General features: G+C 35.6%; 1 protein-coding gene across 1 annotated transcript; it reads left to right on the top strand.

Annotated features, from left to right (window-relative positions):
* Positions 1 to 13,016: 13,016 nt before the first annotated feature.
* LOC132273778 (uncharacterized) lies at positions 13,017 to 19,314 on the top strand. Its single transcript, XM_059774838.1, has 2 exons — positions 13,017 to 13,297; positions 17,837 to 19,314. Exon 2 carries the CDS (start codon positions 17,849 to 17,851, stop codon positions 18,857 to 18,859), a length of 1,011 nt encoding a protein of 336 aa, XP_059630821.1. The 5' UTR covers positions 13,017 to 13,297; positions 17,837 to 17,848; the 3' UTR covers positions 18,860 to 19,314.
* Positions 19,315 to 21,179: the final 1,865 nt, after the last annotated feature.

Genomic DNA, 21,179 nt, shown 5'->3' with positions numbered 1-21,179 from the left:
GCTACTAAAATTCACACTTCTCGAACTTGGCATATAACTGGTGCTCACGAAGCGTCTGCAAGACTATGCGAAGATGTCTAGCATGATCGTCCTCCGACCGAGAATAGATCAAGATGTCATCAATAAAGGCAATAACAAACTGATCCAAATAAGCCCAGAAGACTCTATTCATTAAGTCCATGAATACTGCAGGTGCATTAGTCGTCCCAAACGGCATAACACGAAACTCATAAGAACCATATCTCGTGAGAAATGCTGTCTTAGGAACATCCTGCTCCCTAACCCTCAGCTGATGATACCCAAAACGCAGATCAATCTTGGAGAAGTATGTGGCTCCCTTTAACTGATCAAACAAGTCATCAATCCTGGGCAAAGGATACTTGTTACGAATCATAACCTTGTTCAACTCCCTGTAATCTTTATACAGACGAAGCGAACCATCCTTCTTCTTCACAAATAGTACCGGTGCTCCTCAAGGTGATGTACTCCTACGAATAAAACCCTGGCTGAGTAACTGCTGAATCTGATCCCTCAGCTCTCTCATCTCCACCGGTCCCATCCTATAGGGTGCCCTAGCAATAGGCGCAGTGCCTAGAGCTAAGTCTATCACAAAATCAATCTCTCGACTAGGTGGCAACCCTGGAATCTCCTGAAATACATCCGGGAAATCTTGTACAATCGGTATATTATCCAATGGCACAGTAATCCCCTCCTCATTTTCCTCCTCCACATGGAACAAATAGGTGCTACCACCCCCTTTAGAACGTGGCATAGCTACTACATACATATCCTAACCAGGTATGGTAAAAATAATAGATCTATCAAAACAATTAACTTGAGCATGGTAGTGAGACAACCAATCCATCCCAAGTATCACATCATAAGTGTGCATGTCCAGGACCAATAGATTGGCTAGAAATCTGAGTCTGTCAATATCTAGTGTCACAGGCCCATCACTCTCATGTATAATAGCTGTATCACCCAATAGTGTAGAAATACCCTAAGGTCTAGTACATACCCTCGTCCTCATCCCAGATAAAGCAACAAAAGTCCTAGCTACGAATGAGTGTGTAGCACCCGTATCAAATAAAACACGTCCATGCAAACCATGAATAGGAAACTTACCCTCAATAGTCTGAGGTGCTTGAACATCCTGTGGCATGGGGTGATACACCCTGCCATAGTGCAACTGCTGTGGTGCTTGTCCCTGAGTTTGCGGCGGTGCCGGTAAAGCCAGATGTGTCTGTCCCTGAATCCGTGGAACCTGTGGAGCTGGTAGAGGCACTGGCACCCTCTATCCCTGCTGCACATACTGTCCCTGTCCCTGTCCTACTTTAGGACACTGCCTGGTGGTATGACCATACTCTCCACAAGTGTAACAACTACCCTGGAAAGTACCAAATGGCCTCCTCTGTCGGTTAGCCTGTGGCTGACCCTGTCCTGCCTGTGGTCCCCCATTCTATTGCCTCTGAATAGGTGCCCCATTCCGGTGAGCATCTGAACCACCTTTGTGCTTCTTCTAAGGCTGTTGTCCTTGGAACTTGCCTTTGTCATTCTGCCGGTGACCATTGCCATTCCCCTTTTCAGCTGACTGATTAATAGAGTCTTTATCACCCCGCTTCTCACCACGAGCCTGTCTGATGTCCACAGTCAACTGATACTGTTGTAGAGCGGCGTCTACCACCTGAGCATAGGTAGTATAGGCTGGACTACCTGTAATAGCTCTCTTGATAGACCACATCAGTCCCTTGATGAAACTGTTACGCTTCTTCACATCTGTATCCACCTCCTCCGGTGCAAAGAGAGACAAGCGTGTGAATTGCTGCTCATACTCCGCCACTGTCATGTTTCCCTACTGCAGATTTAGAAACTCGGTCTTCATAGCTGCCCTAACTGCATAGGGAAAATATTTCTAGTCAAAGCGAACACTGAACTCATCATAAGACAATATCATCCTCTCCTCTGAGGTGGTAACTGACTCCCACCACTATAGTGTATCCCCAACTAGCTTGAAAGTAACAAGCATCTGCTTCTGAACCTCCATGCACTGAACCAAACGAAGATGACGCTCAATGTCCTGTTTCCACTGGTGAGCTGCTCTCGCATTGGTTGAGCCTGAGAACACAGATGGACTCCCCTTTGTGAAAGAGCTCCTAGCCTTTCCCCAAGAATCCGTCTGAACCACTAGTGCTGGTACAGGTGCCTGCTGAACCTGTGGTTGGTTCCAGAGTGCAGCTGTTACCCCAGCCTCTATAGCCCGAGCAACAAGGTCATTGAGGTGAGGAGGAATCTCTGGATCCCTGACCCGTTCTTGAGCCTGTTGAACTTCCTCCTGTTCCTCCTGAAACTGACCCATGTTATCCTGAAACCCAAACCTTTGCAGCTCTTCCTCTATTTGCTGACGCCGTAGGAGATATTATTGCCTACGTGCCGCTCTCCTTTCTTTCCTAGGTCCTTGCATGTTTTGTCCGTTTCTAGCGTTAACCATCTGTTAACACGAAAAGACAGACATCAGTACCATTTCTATACGAACTATAAGGAATACAATGAATCCTAACTTAAGCTCTGTTCAAGAGAACGCTACGCGGAAGATTTAATACGAAAACATCCTAGAGACACTTGAACCTGGAGTGCTCTGATACCAACTGTGATACCCCTCGGATCCGAGACACGGGTTGATGAGGCCCAGGCCCAAACCCGGGGGAATATCTAACAATTAATATTTTATAATGAATACGGAATACAAAACGAATTAAGAAATGAAATTAAAGCTGAAAGGAACTAAAAATAGAATCAGTAAAATAATATAATTATTAAAATCCATCAAACCCAAACTCCAAAACTCCAACAATTTACAACTCGGGAATCCATCTCTAGTGGACCCCTATTAAACATCCAAACGGAAAATAAAGCAACTATAATAAGCATCTAGAAATAAACTATGGAGAGAATCCTACATCGTCGGAAGAGTGAATAGAGACCTCTGCTCAGCACGAACACGTCTAAGCCTGGAACTGTCGTGTACCTGAAAAAATAAAAATGGGTCAGGCCCACGCGCAAATTCTATACTACTACAATCCAAACAGAGGCCCGATACGCATGTACATCCTAAAAAATTTAACAATAACTAATAGTCCGTAAGTGTATATATATATAGTCACACTAAAGGACTCTCACTGGACTACAGGCCGGTCTCAACCTGAATAGAGGTAACATGCTAAAAACGCACACAAAGTGGGCATGTGTACCTAAACCTAAACAGGGTACACCTCTAACCATCGTATCCAGCTATGCATCCCAATGCATATACGCTCCCTAACCGTCGATCCTGAGACTCAAGCTCATATCGAGGTACCATAACAATATATTTAAAATCCATCCTGAATCCTAGTAGTGCCATTCAACTAGTTGTTGCCATGACACTACAATCAATAGGACTTAACTTTTAGTTAATCCAATTCTTAATCCAGAGTCGGTGGGTTTTGGTATTTTGAATCCAAACCGCCCTTAGTATACCACCGTCCCATACCGGTGTATACTATCCAATCATCCAATAGTTGATAATATCAACAATTAAAGTAAACATCAACTAAATCCATTCATCCCACACTTGATACCAACAGTAATAATGTAAGCATCGATAAGTAGAGTACAAGTATATACATAAACATGCTCAGTACATACAGTTCCATAAAATCCGGTGTACTATTAAGTTTAAATCTTAATAACATTCAACAGTCAGCAGTTGATATTACAGATCTCAAAGTAACTATCAACTAAGTTCATAACTCCAATAATTGACACAACTGAAATCATGGAAACATCAAGAACAGAAATACTGTAAGCATATAGACATATTTAATCTATAGTATTTCCCCAAAATCCAGTAATACTAAGTTGGTTTAATTCTTAATATTATTCCAAGTTGGTTTAATTCTTAGTATTATTCCACACCAACTCATTCAGAATAGTTATCATTCAGATACATGATCATGATATACAGTTAAGTATGTTACAATTATATCGTTCGTCTCAGAAGACTACTAATTCAGAGAGTTAAATATTTCTAACTTTCCAATTCCTAAACATAGTGAAACTGTTTGATTAATTCCTCACGGTCCAAACTGTTCTAAGCCCTTAGACTTAATTAATACCACATCTGGAGCCCTAACCTAACCATATACATCCATTAGACCTTTCATATTAAATCCTGAACTCAACTGGAAACTTTAGAAGCAACCATTGCATGCAAAACTAACTGGAACAAAGAAAAAATAAATAAATAAATAAATAAATAAAAATGCACCAAAGGAGACGTCTCCAAAAAGTGGAGCTGCCTCCTTTAGACCTTGGAGCCGGCTCCACTTTTTGGAGCCGCCTCCACATAAAAAGGGAGCCGGCTCTCTCCAAGGGAGAGCCGACTCTCTCCCTCTCTGTCTCGTTTCTTCGCCCTCCGTCTCCGTTTTACGCCTCTCTTACTTCACCGTCACAATTTCCAGAGGCTGTAACCCAATCCCAGTACATTCCCAATCCATGCTTAAGTCCAGTTAACATTACATACATAGCTTTAACCAGAGATTTATGCAAGCAACCATCATGTTTTAACAGTTTTACAAAGCATAAAAACATACAGATAAAGTTCAGTTTAAGCACGAACAGAGAATGGTTTAATTGATTCAATTAATCCTGAAACTGTTTAAGAATGCAAAGAACATGAAACCTAAGGGAGAGAGTGAGGATAGAACTTACCTTACACCAACGTTCGTCCAAATCGTCCGACGAATCTTCTGTTTACTTTCTGTTTTCCTCCCAGCCGTCTCTAAACTCTTTGTATCTTACTGTGGCGTAATATCCTTCTAAAAACCCTAGGCAGACACCCTAGAGGAGTATTTATAGGCCACATTAATCCTAGACTCTCTTAAACCCTATGTGGATTTGCTCGGCCCATAGAGAAAACTAGGTTAAATGTACTGTCGGTTGTGAGCTATGATTCTAATTTATAACCATCCATGTGCAACCTTCCCTACAGCCACATTAAAATAGAAACTAATTTAAACTAATAGTGAAAACTATCAATTAATTCAATTGAAACAAATACTAACAATTAAAGCAAATAATTCCCACAACTAAACAATTAACTAGTAAAATTGCAAACCAACAGTTAAACAATAAATAAATAAAAACAATCAAAACAAATAAAACAGAGTTACAATTAAATCACAATTAATTAATGCCAACCAATTCATCATTTAAACAAATAAAACTCAACTTAAACAATTAAATAAATTTCCAGGTCTATCCTTTTAAATTAGGGGTATTACAAGGCGGTATTAGGTGCAAGTGCCATTCTTTTCCTTGTATCTGAAAGCATTCCTTGGGAGCTCCAAAAGATCAGGCTCCATAACCTTTTTATGTCTTTACCTTCTGGTTCCTGCTTGCCTCTTTTGATCATCAGAGGCAGACGCGAAGAAAATTTGGATTCTTCATCAACCGTGGTTGAAAATTTGGGGCTCCATGATATTAACAAATCACGTCTAAGTAACTTTTTGGTGGTTCATCTCGTTCAGAACCATGGAGACGAAAGATTTGATGGGTTTTTTAGTGACGAGCAATTAAGAGATGGGCTAAAGTGTCTGGCAAGTGAGTCGTATTTACAACCTGTTCTGAGTTGTGTTAGAACACATGAAGTGGTTCTAACCCATTTGAATTCTTCATTGGGGGAGCTTAATGAGATGAATGCTTATGATGTGGGTCCAAACCACTGTATCTCAACCTTCAATGAAGCCCTGGATCGATCATTGGGAGAAATTGCTGCTGTAGCTAATGCGAACCCTGCTTGTTGGCCTTGTCCAGAGATTTCTTTGCTGGAGGAGTCCAGTGATGAATATAAAGCTGTGAAGTTGTACTTACCAAGCATAGGTTGGAGTTCAGCAGGAAGAATTCAAGCACTTGCTAGTGCACTAAAAGACTGTAAAATTCCTACATTCCTGGATGATATATCGTGGCTTTACAGAGGTTCCATTTTGGGCGAGGGTATTGTGAACCAGATAGTACAACTTGAAAATTGCTTGATCAAATACCTAACCCAATCAAGTAAGACGATGGGACTTGCACTGGCAACAAAGGAGGCTCGTGTAATGCTACAAAAGAATGCTTGGCTTGAGCTCCTTAATTCAACCTACTGTATAGTTCCAAATTGGGTGATGATTTTTCGACGAATTTTCAATTGGCGGTTAATGAACTAAACCAATGGAGCAGTTTCTATAGCTTATATCTTAGAGCGGCGAGGTGTAGACGCTGCAACCTATGATGGTGTGGATAAGTTGGTGTTTAAAGGTGGCATATTTTCACCTTGCTATTTAATTCATCCATCACTGGATGAAATGGTTAAAGTCTGTTGCAGCCCGCTTATGGCTCGGATAAGTTATTCAGAACATGAAGCTTCTCAATCTCCATCAGTGGTTGTTTCCAATGTTGGTAAGGATCAAGATTTTGCCAATGCAAATGATTTTGAAGATGAAATGAATATTGCACAGAATGATACACTGGTAACCAATGGATCAAACTACACTAGTAGTGAATGGGTGGTGGAAACCAAAGTCACAAAGGAAGCTGACAAACTTAGCAAGTTGTTAGAACAATGTAATGACAAATAAAGAAGGATTTTTCTTCATATATCTATTGAATGAATACAACATGTATATATAGCAGTACAAACACAAACTATGGAAGCTATTCTAGGCTATACACAATCTTAGGCTCAGATTATAGTTGACCCTTAAAGAAAGGAAAATAATAAAATACAAACAGAGCAACTAATCAGCCCTACAATTTCTCCAATTAAATCTGGATTGACAACTCAAGCCAACATGTAACATATTACAGGACAGGATAGACTATACGTTGTCGATTTATTTCTGATATGTTTCTTATTATGAGAGAATTATTGTATCATATATGTAGCTGTTTGGCAAGCAGTTCTCTATTTTTTTTTTTTTTTTTTTTTTGTGTTTTTTTGGTGTTTTTTTTGTGTTTTTGTGTTTTTTTTTTTTTTTTTTTTGTGTAATTTGTACATGAGAAGTGTAATAAGAGTTCTACATGATTGTTTCCTACCACTGAGTCGTCCCTTTTTTTTTTTCTTTTTTTTTTTTTAATTCTTTTCCTTGAAAGTTCATGCAAACTTTCCATTCCTATTTGTTTTCGCTTTTTGTTAAGCTGTGTGTGCATTTTCACACTTTCCAATTTTTTTTTTTTTTTTCTTGGCAAAAGCAACACCCTACGGCATCTATATGAAACAGAATAACAAAACATAAACTACAACCAAAACAGACAAACTAAACAACCCAACAACAAAAGACCCACGGGACCCATGAACACAACGATGATGTGGAAAACACAAGGCAACACAAAGATTATGCATCCCAGGAGGCTGATGTGGCAAACACAGTGCAACACAAATAGATGGAGAGGCACCCTTCCACGCACCATCAAGACATTGAAAGCCCACAGTATCACACGTCACAGGACAATGAACACCCACATGATCACCACACAAAACACTGACAAGTTGACCCACCTCAGCATACGCGTAAACCAAACACCAAAGGAAGGACATCAACCGGATGCAACAAGAAGCCACCGGCATCGGAAAACACTAGAAACGAAGGCCATCGGGAGGTCGATACAGCATCTCGATCGACCAATATGACAACGATTGATAGATAACCCACAAAGGGATTTGAGAAGGGAGGCCATGGCCAAAAGAAATCCAGTAAAAGGTGATAGTAGTAGGGCCATGAACAACTAGAAAAGACAATATAAAACTCTAAAGCAGATGGACATCTTCCTCATCAAGGCCGAAAAGCCTAGTGCCTCGAAGCCACAAAGACCAAAACCACCGAGGGATCTGCAGCTCCAACCACTGCTTGAAGCAAGGAAACCCAAACCAACAGCAAGACGAGATAGAGACTAACACAGCGCAGAGAGAGAAGTAAAACTAAAAAATATATAACAATGATAATACCCGGGTCAAAGGGGAACCCTAACTCAGAAGAGCCAAGCGTGTGGCCACCGGCCAAAACACGCAAGGCAGGAAACTGCCGGAAAAAGCAAGCCCTCCAAGCGAACCACTCACAAAAACGAAGGACTTTGGATTTCCATGAAAACCCACTCTGATAAATGGAGAGTCTGCGACTGGAACCTTTCCATTCCTATTTGTTTTTGCTTTTTGTGCAGCGGTGTGTGCATTTTCACACTTTCCATTTGCTTTTGCCTATTTAAATTTTGTGTAGGCTTTTCACCTTTTAAAAGCGTTTTTATTTTAAAAAAATAACATGTGGACAATGTTTGGTAATTACTAAAAGCGATAAGCCCTAAAAGTCCTTTTGGGATTACTTTTCACTTGTTTAACAACATTTTTAATGGTTACGAATATTAAATCAAGAGCTTTTGAATAAAACTAGAATTTGAAGCTTTTAAAATTGCATTCCATATTTTAGGTAACTATTTTTTCTTGGACAATTCCATCACAAAAGACTATTTTACCCTTTCTTTTTAAAATTTCATTTCTTATTAAATTTTTTTTTATTAAATTTTTTTATTTAAATATTAATTATACCATTTTTCTTAATTTTATAATCAGTATCAACTGATTATAAAAATGGAAAAAAATAAATAGATTTCTAAATATCATTTTCTATAATAATTAACTTATTAAATAAAACTTATTGTACTCACTTTTAAAAAAAAAAAAATTAGTATAAAAAAATATCTTCTTTTTCAAACAATATTCATGAAAAATTAATAAATTACGTAAATAAAAAATATCTTCTTTTTAATGCAATATATTCATGAAAATTAAGAAATTACTTAAACTATTTCAAAATTTTCCATTTAAGATTTTTATTTAAATAATTAATTTAAAAAATTAAAGGCAAACTTATGCAAATTTAATGAAGATTATTTCATCAAATTAGTATGAATTTTTTTCATAATTCATTTCAACAAGAAAAATATATCAAGTGTAATTCAATAAGAAAGGGTTATTTGCAAACAGAGTAAGTCATCCAACACTACATAAGTGTCATTTGAAATAATTACACGAGCTTATTAGGAAAAAATAATTATGTCAATTTATTTTTGAAGTAAAATTATGAAATGTAGGTACCGTTAGAACTCGTTTGGGACTACTTTTTGACCATCTAAAAAAACCGTGTTTAATTGTAGTTGGAGATAGATTGAAAAAAAAAAAAAAAAAAAGGCTTTAACACTGAAGGGTGGGTAGTCCAATGATACTTCATCACTTTTCAAAGGAAAGGTTGAGGATTGAAGGGTTCAAATCCTCATAGAACACGTGGATTTGTAAGTTTCTTGTTTAAAATATAATAAATAAATAAATAAATAAAACCTCTTTTAGGGAGCAGTGATTTAATAATAATAATTTATATATATATATATATATATATATATGAAACTAGAAATTGGAACTTCTCAAATTGCGTTATGGATGGTGGTAAGAGTATTTTAGGTAATTAACTTTTTTTTAGTGGTAAATGAAAATATTATATAGTAATAAACAAAAAAAGTGATATTAAAGAAGAAATATAGAATAACTTGATCTTCTTGTAATTATTGTAATCAATGAAATTTCACAATAATTAGTATTTGTGTAATATGTTTATTAGACTATTAATGTATGAGTAATATAGTAAAATTAGTAAAAGTGGTATTCATAGAAGTGTTTTGTCAACCTTGTGGACTCTTGTGTGAAATCCACACCATCTTACAAACCAAGAAAAATATTTAGTAGGTAAGATGGAAACTGGAGTGCCCTCCATCTCTGTCCAAATATTAAACATAGCGGGTGGCTGGGGGCGGGATTGGAAAATACTTGTAATTGTATTACGAATCTAATATAGTTAAATAATAAAATAAAATTTTAATTATAATAATAATTATTTTTCTCTTATACATATAAGTATAATATTCAAATTCTCAATTAGAACTTGAGATTTAATAGTATTGTGAAAATATCAAAATAATATATAGCGGTTCTTAAATAAAAATAATACAAAACCTGTGGTTGGAATTTGCAGAGGTGCCTAGGAGTTCAAGAAGTGGCAGAACAGTCTATTCAGAATTATCAAAGGAGAAATATCAAGAAGATGGCCAGAATACTTTTCACTGCTACACTGTACAGTATTTATTATGGTGGGAGAGGAATAACCGATTGCATGATAAAAATGCAAGAAAGGTTAAGAATCTAGCTAAATGTATTCTTTGAAAGGTTTTAGATGTGTTAGGAGTTAATCTCCAAGACATTTTGTAATCTTATATTGCTTGCTAGTTTAGATTTATGAGTGTCCTTTAGGACTTTGGTTGTTTAGATGAGGGTATGCCCTCATATGTTTCTATGTACCATTTTGTTCATGTTTAATATACTCCTTTCATTTAGGAATATATATATATATATATATATATATATTTAGAAGGATATCTAATGATTGGAATACAATAATCTAAAGTTTGTTGGGAAAAATATACATAAGTAAAGTTAAGAGTCCTAAATAACAAATCGGTCACTTTTTAAAGTTAATTTTCTATTTTGATTGGATTAAGCAAAATAATTATAAATACATCAATATTTATTGCTCAGTCCAAAATATCCTCACTCTTATTTCAAAATACCAAAATATGCTTCTTAAAATTATATAATTTTAATATAATAAAATAGATAATTAAAAATTAGTTTAATTAGCGAATAATAATTCTCTATTAGTTATATTCGTAGTCAATTATATAAATATAAATATGTAATATGTAATCAGTTTTGTTCACAAGTTTTAGATCTATTACTCTGTAGGCTTCAGAAGTATGTTATACTGTATGAAATTAAGGTTCTTGCATAGGGTTATCAATTTGGCATCTCAAAATTTGTTGTGATTTTTTATAATTAATTGAAGAAACAACAAAAAAGAAAGGCAGATAGATATTCCAATACTTCATATTACCCTACCATGAAAAAAAAAAAATTTTATTTAATTACCCTACCGTCCAACAGATATATGTATCAGATGACATCAATCCCAAAGGGCAATCCAATGCCATGGACAAGAGATATTGGAGAATTTTATTTCCTAATTAAATTAATTCTTAATTATTTATTTTAATATTTGAAATTTGATAATTTTAAGAAGGATATTTTTGTATTTTGTAATAAGAGTGTGAGGACATTTTGGACTGTAGCAATAATTTTTGATGCATTTGTAATTATTTTATTTAATTCAATCAATGTGAAAAATTAACTTTTAAAATTGACCAATTTATTATTTAGAGATCCTAACCCAATTTATATGTAGTTTTCCAGTGTTGTTTGTATACTTAATATTTTTAATATAAAATAAATTACAAGGGCAAAATTGAATTTTATTTGACATTTCTCAGTCTCCCCTCTACAAGAGCGCGGATTTTTAGTCATAATCTCTATCCAGACCCTAAAACCATTTAACCACTTACTCTTTTAAAAGGGGTGGGACGAGATGGACACCGAGGAGTAAGATATTTTGTCATCCCTAATAGTAGAGTATAAACAGTGCACAATATGGGTTTGTTAATCATGTATATGTATATATATATTTTTAATTATATACGGAATGTGCATGCTCTTATTGTTCAAAAAACTCTTAACATATTTTAAATTGAGCAAATAAAGATAATTCTTCAATTTGAAGACTAAAATTCCTTTTAAGACAAAATAAATAATAAAAAACAAAAACAAAAACAAAAAATAAATAAATAAGGGCATTTTTTAAAAATTTATAAAAACCCCAAACAAATTGTTTTTTATTTATCTATTTTTTGTTTTATTTTTATTTTATTTTAACTTTTTACTTATTGAAGAAATACCTAAAATTTCTTTAAGGGTATTTTGAAATTAAAAAAAAAAAAAAATTGGTCAAAATTATTGATCATGGACAATTTGTTACAAATTTTTAAAATACATAGATTTATATATGCTTTTTTAAAAATGAAGGTGTTTCTTGTGATTTATATATGCTTTTTAAAAGCGGGGGTGTTTGCTGCCATTTTTTTATATGACATGATTATTTTATTAGTATTATTATTATTTATTTATTTATTTCAATTTACCAATATATATGTGCGTATATTTGCAATATATATATAGAGAGAGAGAGAGAGTCCTGATCTCTTGCTCTCCATAGAACAAGAAAATTAATCCACACTTTTTATATAGACCGTTAGATCAAATCCACATATGATCTTTCTGTCTAACACAAAACCACTCACACCTTATTTTTAGTTTCTATATTTAATTTTATCATTACCACCTATTATAATAGTAGAAGGTAATTATCAAAATAAAAATAGAAACGGTATATTTTACTAAAAAAATGTTTTTATTTAGATGTTTCTTTGAAAGAAAAACAATACCCGTATCTTTCAAATTTGCAACAATAGTATGATATTATAGTCTTTTCCTATGAAATATTTTATTGTTCTCAGTATAAGTAAATTAATATACTTCTCTAGTATAAATAAATTTACCAATAAATATACTGTAATATTGCATTTTGGAATATCGAATTGATTAATTAGAATTGAAATTGAAGAAAATTTCATTTAAAGTTTGAACAAAAATTCTTTCTATTTCAATTTAAAGTTGGACATTTTGTGAAATTCAACGCACAGGGAAATGGAGAGAGAGTTGATAATTACCTTTTATTGTTACGTAAGTGGCAATGATAAAATTAAATAAAAATTTGGTGAGGGTGATTTTGTGTTTAAAAGAAAAGGCCATAGGTGGATTTAAAAAATGACTGTTAGATTTAATCTAACGGTTTATATAGAAAGTGTGGAATAATATATATATAAACCGTGGAATAATATATATATATATATATATATATATATATATATATATGCGTATATGCTTGTAACTATGCGCATCTTTGGTGATAGCAAATGACCCCATTATGATGACACATGGCCTGACCAAAATCCGAGTACCCGATAAAAGTGGCACGCGCGACGACGAACATTTACGGAACCTGAGAGAAAGAGAACCCAAAATCCCCATTCCGCAGTATCGTCATCTCTCTCTCTCTAGCCCACGACGCAACGTAACCTCCGCCAACGTGAGCGGGAGAGCAAACATCGCTTGTTGCTTCTCTCTTTCTCCCTCTACCATCTAAACTTATATCCCTCATTTTTCTTCGTTCTTTCTCTCCCTCTCTCTCATCAATCGACGCTGCTACTCTCGCCCTCCCGGCACTTCCAGGTATATTCGATTCCGATCTCGAATTTCATTTCTGTATCTGCAATTAATTGGTTTCTCACTATGTTCATGTGGTCTTCATTTTCGTATTGGTTATTATATATACTATATGTGCATTGAAGTAGAAATACACACATTTTCTGTTTTGATTTGTATGTATTTCTGTTTTTGAACTTACTCTTCGATGTGAAGTTGGTCGTGCTAAATTGGGTCAGTATTTGTTGGTGACCCATATTCATAATCACCAATTGAAGTAGAATTGGAGACTTATATTGGAATTATAAACAAGTTGAAATATGACCTTTTTGAGAAAGAAAAAAAAAATGCAAACTTTGCTCATTCATCTGTCAGGAAAAAAAAAAAAAAAAAAGCTGGCTTATTTATACACATATGTCAAAATTAAGGAGTAATTAGACTAATATGTACCCTACATTTCAACTCCATTAAAGAATAAGTATGTCATCTTTTGATGAAACTAGTATTACTGTGCTACAGAACGTTTGGTTGAGTGGTATTTCCTCCTCCTCCTAAGTGGAAGGTTGATGATTCAAGTGCTTAGGAGCAATAGTGGGTGTTTGTGTGAACACTGATGATTGTGTGTGTGTTTTTTTTTTTTTTTGGAATTGGTTTCTTCGAGTTGGATTGCATCGAAGCAATAGTAATCTGGTTAATTTTTTTTAAAATATTTTGTTCTTTTGTCTTTTTAATCTTTAATAGTTCTTGCACCAATGAACCAGGACATTCACATAACTCTATTTGTCTTGCCTTGTTTAGGTAGTCAGTTTGAGAATGAACTTGTAAAGCTGATACAATGACAAAGAAGCATTTTTTCCCAACTACCTGGGGTCGGTTACATGAATCCTATGTTTTCATTCCCAACTTCTAAAGCTGATACTTCGATTTAATATAAGCTACTTTGATAAAGAAACTGTTCTTCCCATGTGTGTTAATGTTGATAGAAATGTCGTTTTCATTCTTTCTTTTTACTCGATGCCTTCAATAGAAGCAACCTTAAAAAGAAAATGTGACATCTAGGTCACAAATGGAGCAACCTTATCATTATGCCAAGCCCCGCCCTCAAATTTTATGAAAAATGTTATGAAAATTGAGTTAAAGAAAGTTTTTTTTTTTTTTTTTTGGAAAAACAATCTTTTATATTAATTTCAAAGTTCTTCAGAACTGTTTTAAGATATCTGAACCAACTAGGCCCTATGCTTCCTTGATCTTACTCTCATTGTAGTACACCGGTCTCTTCTCATATTTAATTGTAGCCTCTTTTATAGAATAAGGGAAGTGGAGGTGTTTTTCTCATCAACTAGCTTTGATGCATGCTCGATAATCTGATAGCTCATCACGTACAACAGGATTTGATGACCGACCTTCAGTTGTATATTCTATTTTGTACCATTTTTATTTCAATCAACATTCTTTGTCTTTGTCGCTCAAAGACAATTTTCTCATTATTGAACATGATAATGTGTGTTAGTCTTTACACCGTATTAAATACATCTAGGTCATAAAACCAAGGAAGGCCAAGTAAGATGCGTATTGTAGATTTACCATAATGACCATGGTATAACAGAAATGTTACTGATCCATGCTGCCTCGTATAGTTGAGAATGTGGCTTGAATAGCAACTTCAGCCACTTAAGAGGAGTGTGAACTCCACATTTGATTTGACCTATTGAATAAGCTGGTTTATTCTCACAATAAACCAATGTTTGGCAAATTGTGCTATGTTTTCAATCCTTTTACTTTTGTGACTGCTAGTAATCAGTTTATACTAGTAAGGAGTGAAGTATGCTTCTTGTTTTCCAAATATTTAGCACTGTAGTTCCTACATAAATTAATTGTAAATGAAGAATTTCCTACATAATTATTTTAATTTAACTGTTCCTTGTTTATAGTGATAACTGATAGGTCTATTTCACTTTAAAAATGTACTCTATTTTAATGGACTTTAAGTGATTCAAATTATGTCATTAATTGGATAATCACTTAGGCTATGTTCGGTTATGACTTGGAATTGGAGAAAAAAAATAGTTTAAAGTTTGAACTAACTTTTCACAAATTCCAATTCCAAGGTACCCATTGGATGCAACCAAACATAGCATTAATGTACCCCCAACCCCCTCCTCTCCTATATCAATGAAATATTGTACTTGTGTAAAGGTATATTACAGATTGTTTTGCACTGCCTTTATAACTTTCTTTAGTAATTATTTTTCCTAATGTTGCATTTTTTTATATTTTCAAGTAATTGGACAGCATTTAATTGAGTTATTTAAAAAATAATAACTAACAAAATCCCCTCATTTTCTCTCTCAAAATATTGTATATCTTATAAGGAAGTTTAAAACAAGCCATTGTATATGTGGGGATGAATATCAAGATGGGTTTTATCAACACCCCCTTTCTAGCAAGAGATAAAAATGTCTTGCTGCAACTTTTGACTCCAAATATTCAAAAACCTTCTTCGACCTTCCTATCACAGATGGCAAACCCAGTTACTTGTCCCTCACTTGCACTTTCAATATACCCAACATTGAACTAAGAGTTTCTCTTTTATTGGGAAGTGCTTTTACTGTTAAATATTGCTGACCTTTCAAAGTTTCTCATTCCTGTCCTGTGGCCTTTTCATGCTTCTTCTGTAAATTTTGAGCTGCTGCATCTCAGAATATGTTGATTTACAGAAAAAGAAGGGAATTAAGTTATCAAAGAACACCATAGTCTTTGTCTTCATCCTCACCATCAATAAGAATACAACGGCAATAAAAGATGTTAAGATGATTTGGTTTATAAAAAAGGGGCTAGCTGAGGCTCCCGCCATTGCGGTGTCTGGGGAGGGTTAGGTGTACACAACCTTCCCTCCGTATGTGGAGAAGTTGTTTCTTGATTTGAACCCGCGATCTCCAGGTCACAATGGAGCAAACTTACCATTGCCCCAAGGCCCGCCCTCTTAAGTTGATTTGGTTGTGGGCTTTAATTCTTATAAAGTGTAGAAAGTTGAAGAAAAGAAGTAGGTGAAGATGCTAGGAATCATCCTTAGAATTTTTTTTAGGCATTTTGCCCAGGGTTAGGGTTGCAGTGAACAACCTATTGGGATATAGAAGCTTTTCGAATTTCTCTCAAAAGAAATGTTTTAAATTAAAATATTCATAAATATATGTATTGATTGTTCATCCTCTACTAGGGGTGTAGGACTATGACTCCAAATCAGAAGCTCTTAAAGACTTCCTCTGTGAAACTCTCGAACACTGATGAAATGTCATACATGAAGACAAACCAACATAATTTGGCCCCAAAAATGACCCATGGGCCTCCACTCGTGCAGAAAAACTGAAATTTTGAATTTTGACATTCAAAATATGTAAATCATTAATAAAATTGACTAGCAGCTTAAAGTTTAAAAAATAGAAAAAAACTTCAAGAAAAGAAGTAGGCGAAGATGCTAGGAATCATCCTTAGAATTTTTTTAGGCATTTTGCCCGGGATTAGGGTTGCAGTGAACAACCTATTGGGATATAGAAGCTTTTCGAATTTCTCTCAAGAATTTCTCTCAAAAGAAATGTTTTAAATTAAAATATTCATAAATATATGTATTGATTTTTCATCTTCTACTAGGGGTGTAGGACTATGACTCCAAATCAGAAGCTCTTAAAGACTTCCTCTATGAAACTCTCCAACACCGATGAAATATCATACATGAAGACAAACCAACATAATTTGGCCCCAAAAACGACCCATGGGCCTCCACTCGTGCAGAAAAACTGAAATTTTGAATTTTGACATTCAAAATATGTAAATCATTAATAAAATTGACTAGCAGCTTAAAGTTTAAAAAATAGAAAAAGTTAAACTTGATATGACAGTTTAATTTAGCGGGCATTGAAATTGAAAAAGTTATACAATTTTCTCACCTTGTAATTTACTCTTTTCTTTTTCTTTCTCTCTTTCTTTCTTTTTAAATTGAGTTTCTTGTGTCACATGATTATTATGATACATAAAAATCCACCTTTCATCATTAAAAAAAAATTAAATTTGAATATGTTTTAGGAATGTGAAAAATAAGTGGCGGAACTAGCAAAAAGAGTATTTTTGGGCGTTCCCTTACATTTTCTTTATGAACTATTGTGTGTATTGTCTTACTGATCAGATGGGTTATGGGCTTTTGCTTCCGGTACACTAACATGCAGCTTTTGCCTCATAGTACTTGGGACTGTAGTGTATCACGGTTCCCTACCATATTTGGCTAAAATAATTATATTGAGATGATTTAAAATGTTTTTTGTTGGGGGTAAAATCATTTGTTAGGGAATACAATACAAATTGACATTACTAAATAGAATGAAAACTTGAGTGACTTTGAGTCCTACATAATAAGCCAATTTACTTATTCAATTTCTTTTGGACATTCAAAGCCCATTTACATTTTCATGAATAACTCATGGTTATGAATTTCTTAAGATCTAATCTTGTATTAATTTAATTTTTTTATTTTTTGTATATTATTTTCTTTTTATGATTTGGGATGAGTACCAGGTTTACTTGTAAATGGCAAAAGTTAGCAAGGTGCGGCGGAAGTCCAATTACTGGTCCAATTACTGGTCTCGTAGGGTAACCCCATATCTGTTACCATCCAAACCCTTGAAGGTTTTGGAAGATATCCACCAAAAGAAAAGGTGCGCAAAAGCAACAGAGAAGAAAGAGTGGGTAGATGCCACTTGCTCAGTTTGTTTGGAATACCCTCACAATGCCGTTCTCCTCCTTTGTTCCTCCTACAACAAGGGGTGCCGTCCTTATATGTGTGCCACTAGCGATCGCTATTCCAACTGTCTTGAGCAGTACAAAAACGCTTACACTAAAGTTACTTCAACCCAGAGTGGAGAACCATGGCATGGGTCAAACAATGATTTGGGTTTCAATTTGGGGTTAGGTTGCCCCACTGAAAAGATGGAAGCATCAGAACTTTTGTGCCCACTTTGCCGGGGACAGGTGAAAGGTTGGACAGTGGTGGAACCGGCACGCAAGTATCTTGATACCAAGAGGAGGACCTGCATGCAAGATAACTGTTCATTTGTTGGAACTTACAAAGAATTAAGGAAGCATGTAAGGATAGAGCACCCATGGGCACGCCCCAGAGAAGTGGACCCTTCACTTGCAGAGAAATGGAAAAGGCTTGAGCATGAGAGAGAACGAAATGATGTGATTAGCACAATTAACTCATCAGTGCCTGGGGCGATTGTTTGGGGGGATTATGTAATAGAGGGGAACTCTCGAGGGTTTTCTGGAGCCTTCGATTTGAATGACTATTTTGGCGATACTCTTTTCAGGTTGGAACCATTTGGTGGAGGCCGGAATGATCATGTCAACTCACATAGGATTTTTGAGAGGGGTTATCAATCATTGGATGAGGAAGATGTTGGGATGCGTCATCCTGGTATTTTAACCACATCTGGACGTATTGATAATTATATCTCCAGTCTTTCCCACTACCACAACAGATTGTTGTCTGGGAGGTCGAGGAGGCGGCGGAGGCGCGAATCAGCTAGTGGAGGCAGGTAGTTTACTCTACTAGAATTATAGAAAAGAAGGGAGCAGGGAAGACATGGGCTTCAGCTCTTTTACAAATTTGTTGTCTGGCATCCGGTTCTTATTGTCATCCCATGGCACATTACTGATATACTGCAGCATTCTCGTCATTTGATTGGGAAGTTGAAGTTGAGAAAGTGGCAGCATCCGGATCAATAACTGGTCGACAATAGCATCAATGAAGCAAATCCAAAGCCTTGCCCCCTATTGCAGATGTTTAGTTCTGTGAAATCAAGTTAATTTAGTTGATTGTTCTCTCATTTAATTATGCGCACAGTAGTCATTTGAACAAAAAATAGAAAGTGTCCCCTTTTCATATTTATCTTGTAACTCCTGTCTTTGCTTTCTTTTCTATTTTTGTGTCAATATTCTCCTAGTTGTTTCATGTACAGATTGAATAAGATTTGGAAAAACAATTTCCTTCTGTAGCTGTTGCAAGTTGACTTTGAAGCAATAAGTACCAATTTTGTAGGGACTCTCAAGCTGGTGCGTGCACGACTTTTGTTCAGGTCTGTCATTTCAAGAGGGGTTGTGCTTGAATTTAGTAACCTAGTTGTATTGTGACTGCAAGAGGTTTCCCCTACACCAATTGCCACTATCCTTGGGGGTTTTCTTTTTGCCAAAGCAACACAGGCTGCTGCCAGTTTGTGTGTGTGTATGGGTGTGTGTGGATTTTGGATAGAGGGTAAACAGAACCAAGTAGCTGCACCTGTGAGCCAACTTCACTTCCATTTATGCATATAAATAGTGGTATTGATGGCTAATCATGCTTAATACATGGGGTTATTTCTAATGGGTAGCAATAAACACTCCTATAATATGCAAATAGGGTATAAAATCTCCTATAGGTTCTTAAGAGTCCCTATTTTTTATTTTTTGCGCGAACTAGGGGTAGAGCAATTAAAAGACTAAAGTGTCCTTATGTATTTGAAAATAAAAAAGATGAAAAACAAAATAAATATAAAATGACCAATGTACCCTAACCAAAAGAGAGGGAAATGGTGTTTATATATGTAAAATGGTATATGGGCATTTTGGGTTTACCTCTTTTAGATGCTTAATCACACTTGTCTGGTTCTTTTCAGTTTTTCTAACTAAAACAAGATATGATTAGATTCTTTCCTTGTCTTTTTATTTTTGTAAGTTGTGCTCAAGCTCACAAGAACTCTAGAAGAAGCAAAGTAACTTTTTGACTAGAAATGATTACATGGTCCTAGAAGAAGCAAAGTAGTTTTTTTGACTAGAAATGATTACATGGTCCAAGATGATGTGGTTCCGACAAATTGCTTATGTATCGAGTTATGACTGACCATAACTATGTAAAAATTTACTTGCGTGTTAAGTTGTGATTGAAGAGAACTATGTATAAATTTCTATGAGATCTTCACATGTGCTGTGAGAGAGTTGGTCAATTACATAAGTAGGATGATTAGGACCAACACTTTGATGCTACAAAACAGCGCAGACACACAAAAGAAATAGAGGGTTGCTTTGGTAAGTGGTTTACACCTAATACAAAAGTGTAACACCAAACAAAAGTGCTGAAATATCATCTCTAGTACTTCAGTGTTATTTTCTTGCCGACAATGACATTGTCATTGTTCACAATGTGAGGACCAAACTAGTGTTCCAAATTAAGTTGTCTAGTTATAAGAAGAAAAAAAAACTTTTGAAGTTGCCCTAGCAAGCTATTCATCTTTGACAAAACTCTAACAAATATGAAAAATGATTCGCTGGTCGAAAGTGAAAGGCCAAACTTACATCCGATGCTTTCGAGCGAGGGTCCCAATTGAAAGCATCTCTTGGTGCTGAATATCTTCGGCTTCTGTTCGTCCACGAATGAGATTATATATATACACACACACATTGATGCATATGTGTGAGAGAGAGACATGGGGATGGAGAAGGGTGTGCTCGGTGTACCGTGCATCGGGTACATCAAAACCTTCCACGCACAATACGTATTACGAGAACGAACGATTTTGATGTACCTAGTTCACGGTGCACTTGACACACCGAAAATATTCTCATGGATGGGGGTAAAAAAATGGAGAGGTTGGGAAGTCGCAACTGGGACAGCTAATAGAAGGCCAGGGGGTAAGGAGACAGTGGCTCTTTGGTGAAGCGTGGAGCCACTTTTGTATATGGTGAGAGCTCTCTCTCTCTCTCTCATGTGGTGCATATAGGTTTTGCACTCCACCGGTTCACCCCAATGGGTTGCTCATTGGCCATCGGGGGCTCCCATTCGCCACTTCGCATGGACTATATGGGTTTCCTCGACTCTTTTTTTCTC

This window comes from Cornus florida, unplaced genomic scaffold, assembly GCF_030987335.1.
Source record: "Cornus florida cultivar Cherokee Brave unplaced genomic scaffold, ASM3098733v1 CherokeeBrave_3.0.0_Hap2_Chr09, whole genome shotgun sequence".
Classification (NCBI taxonomy): Eukaryota; Viridiplantae; Streptophyta; class Magnoliopsida; order Cornales; family Cornaceae; genus Cornus; species Cornus florida.
Note: the sequence above shows the minus strand (reverse complement) of the source record. Positions and strands in the feature narration are given on the sequence as shown.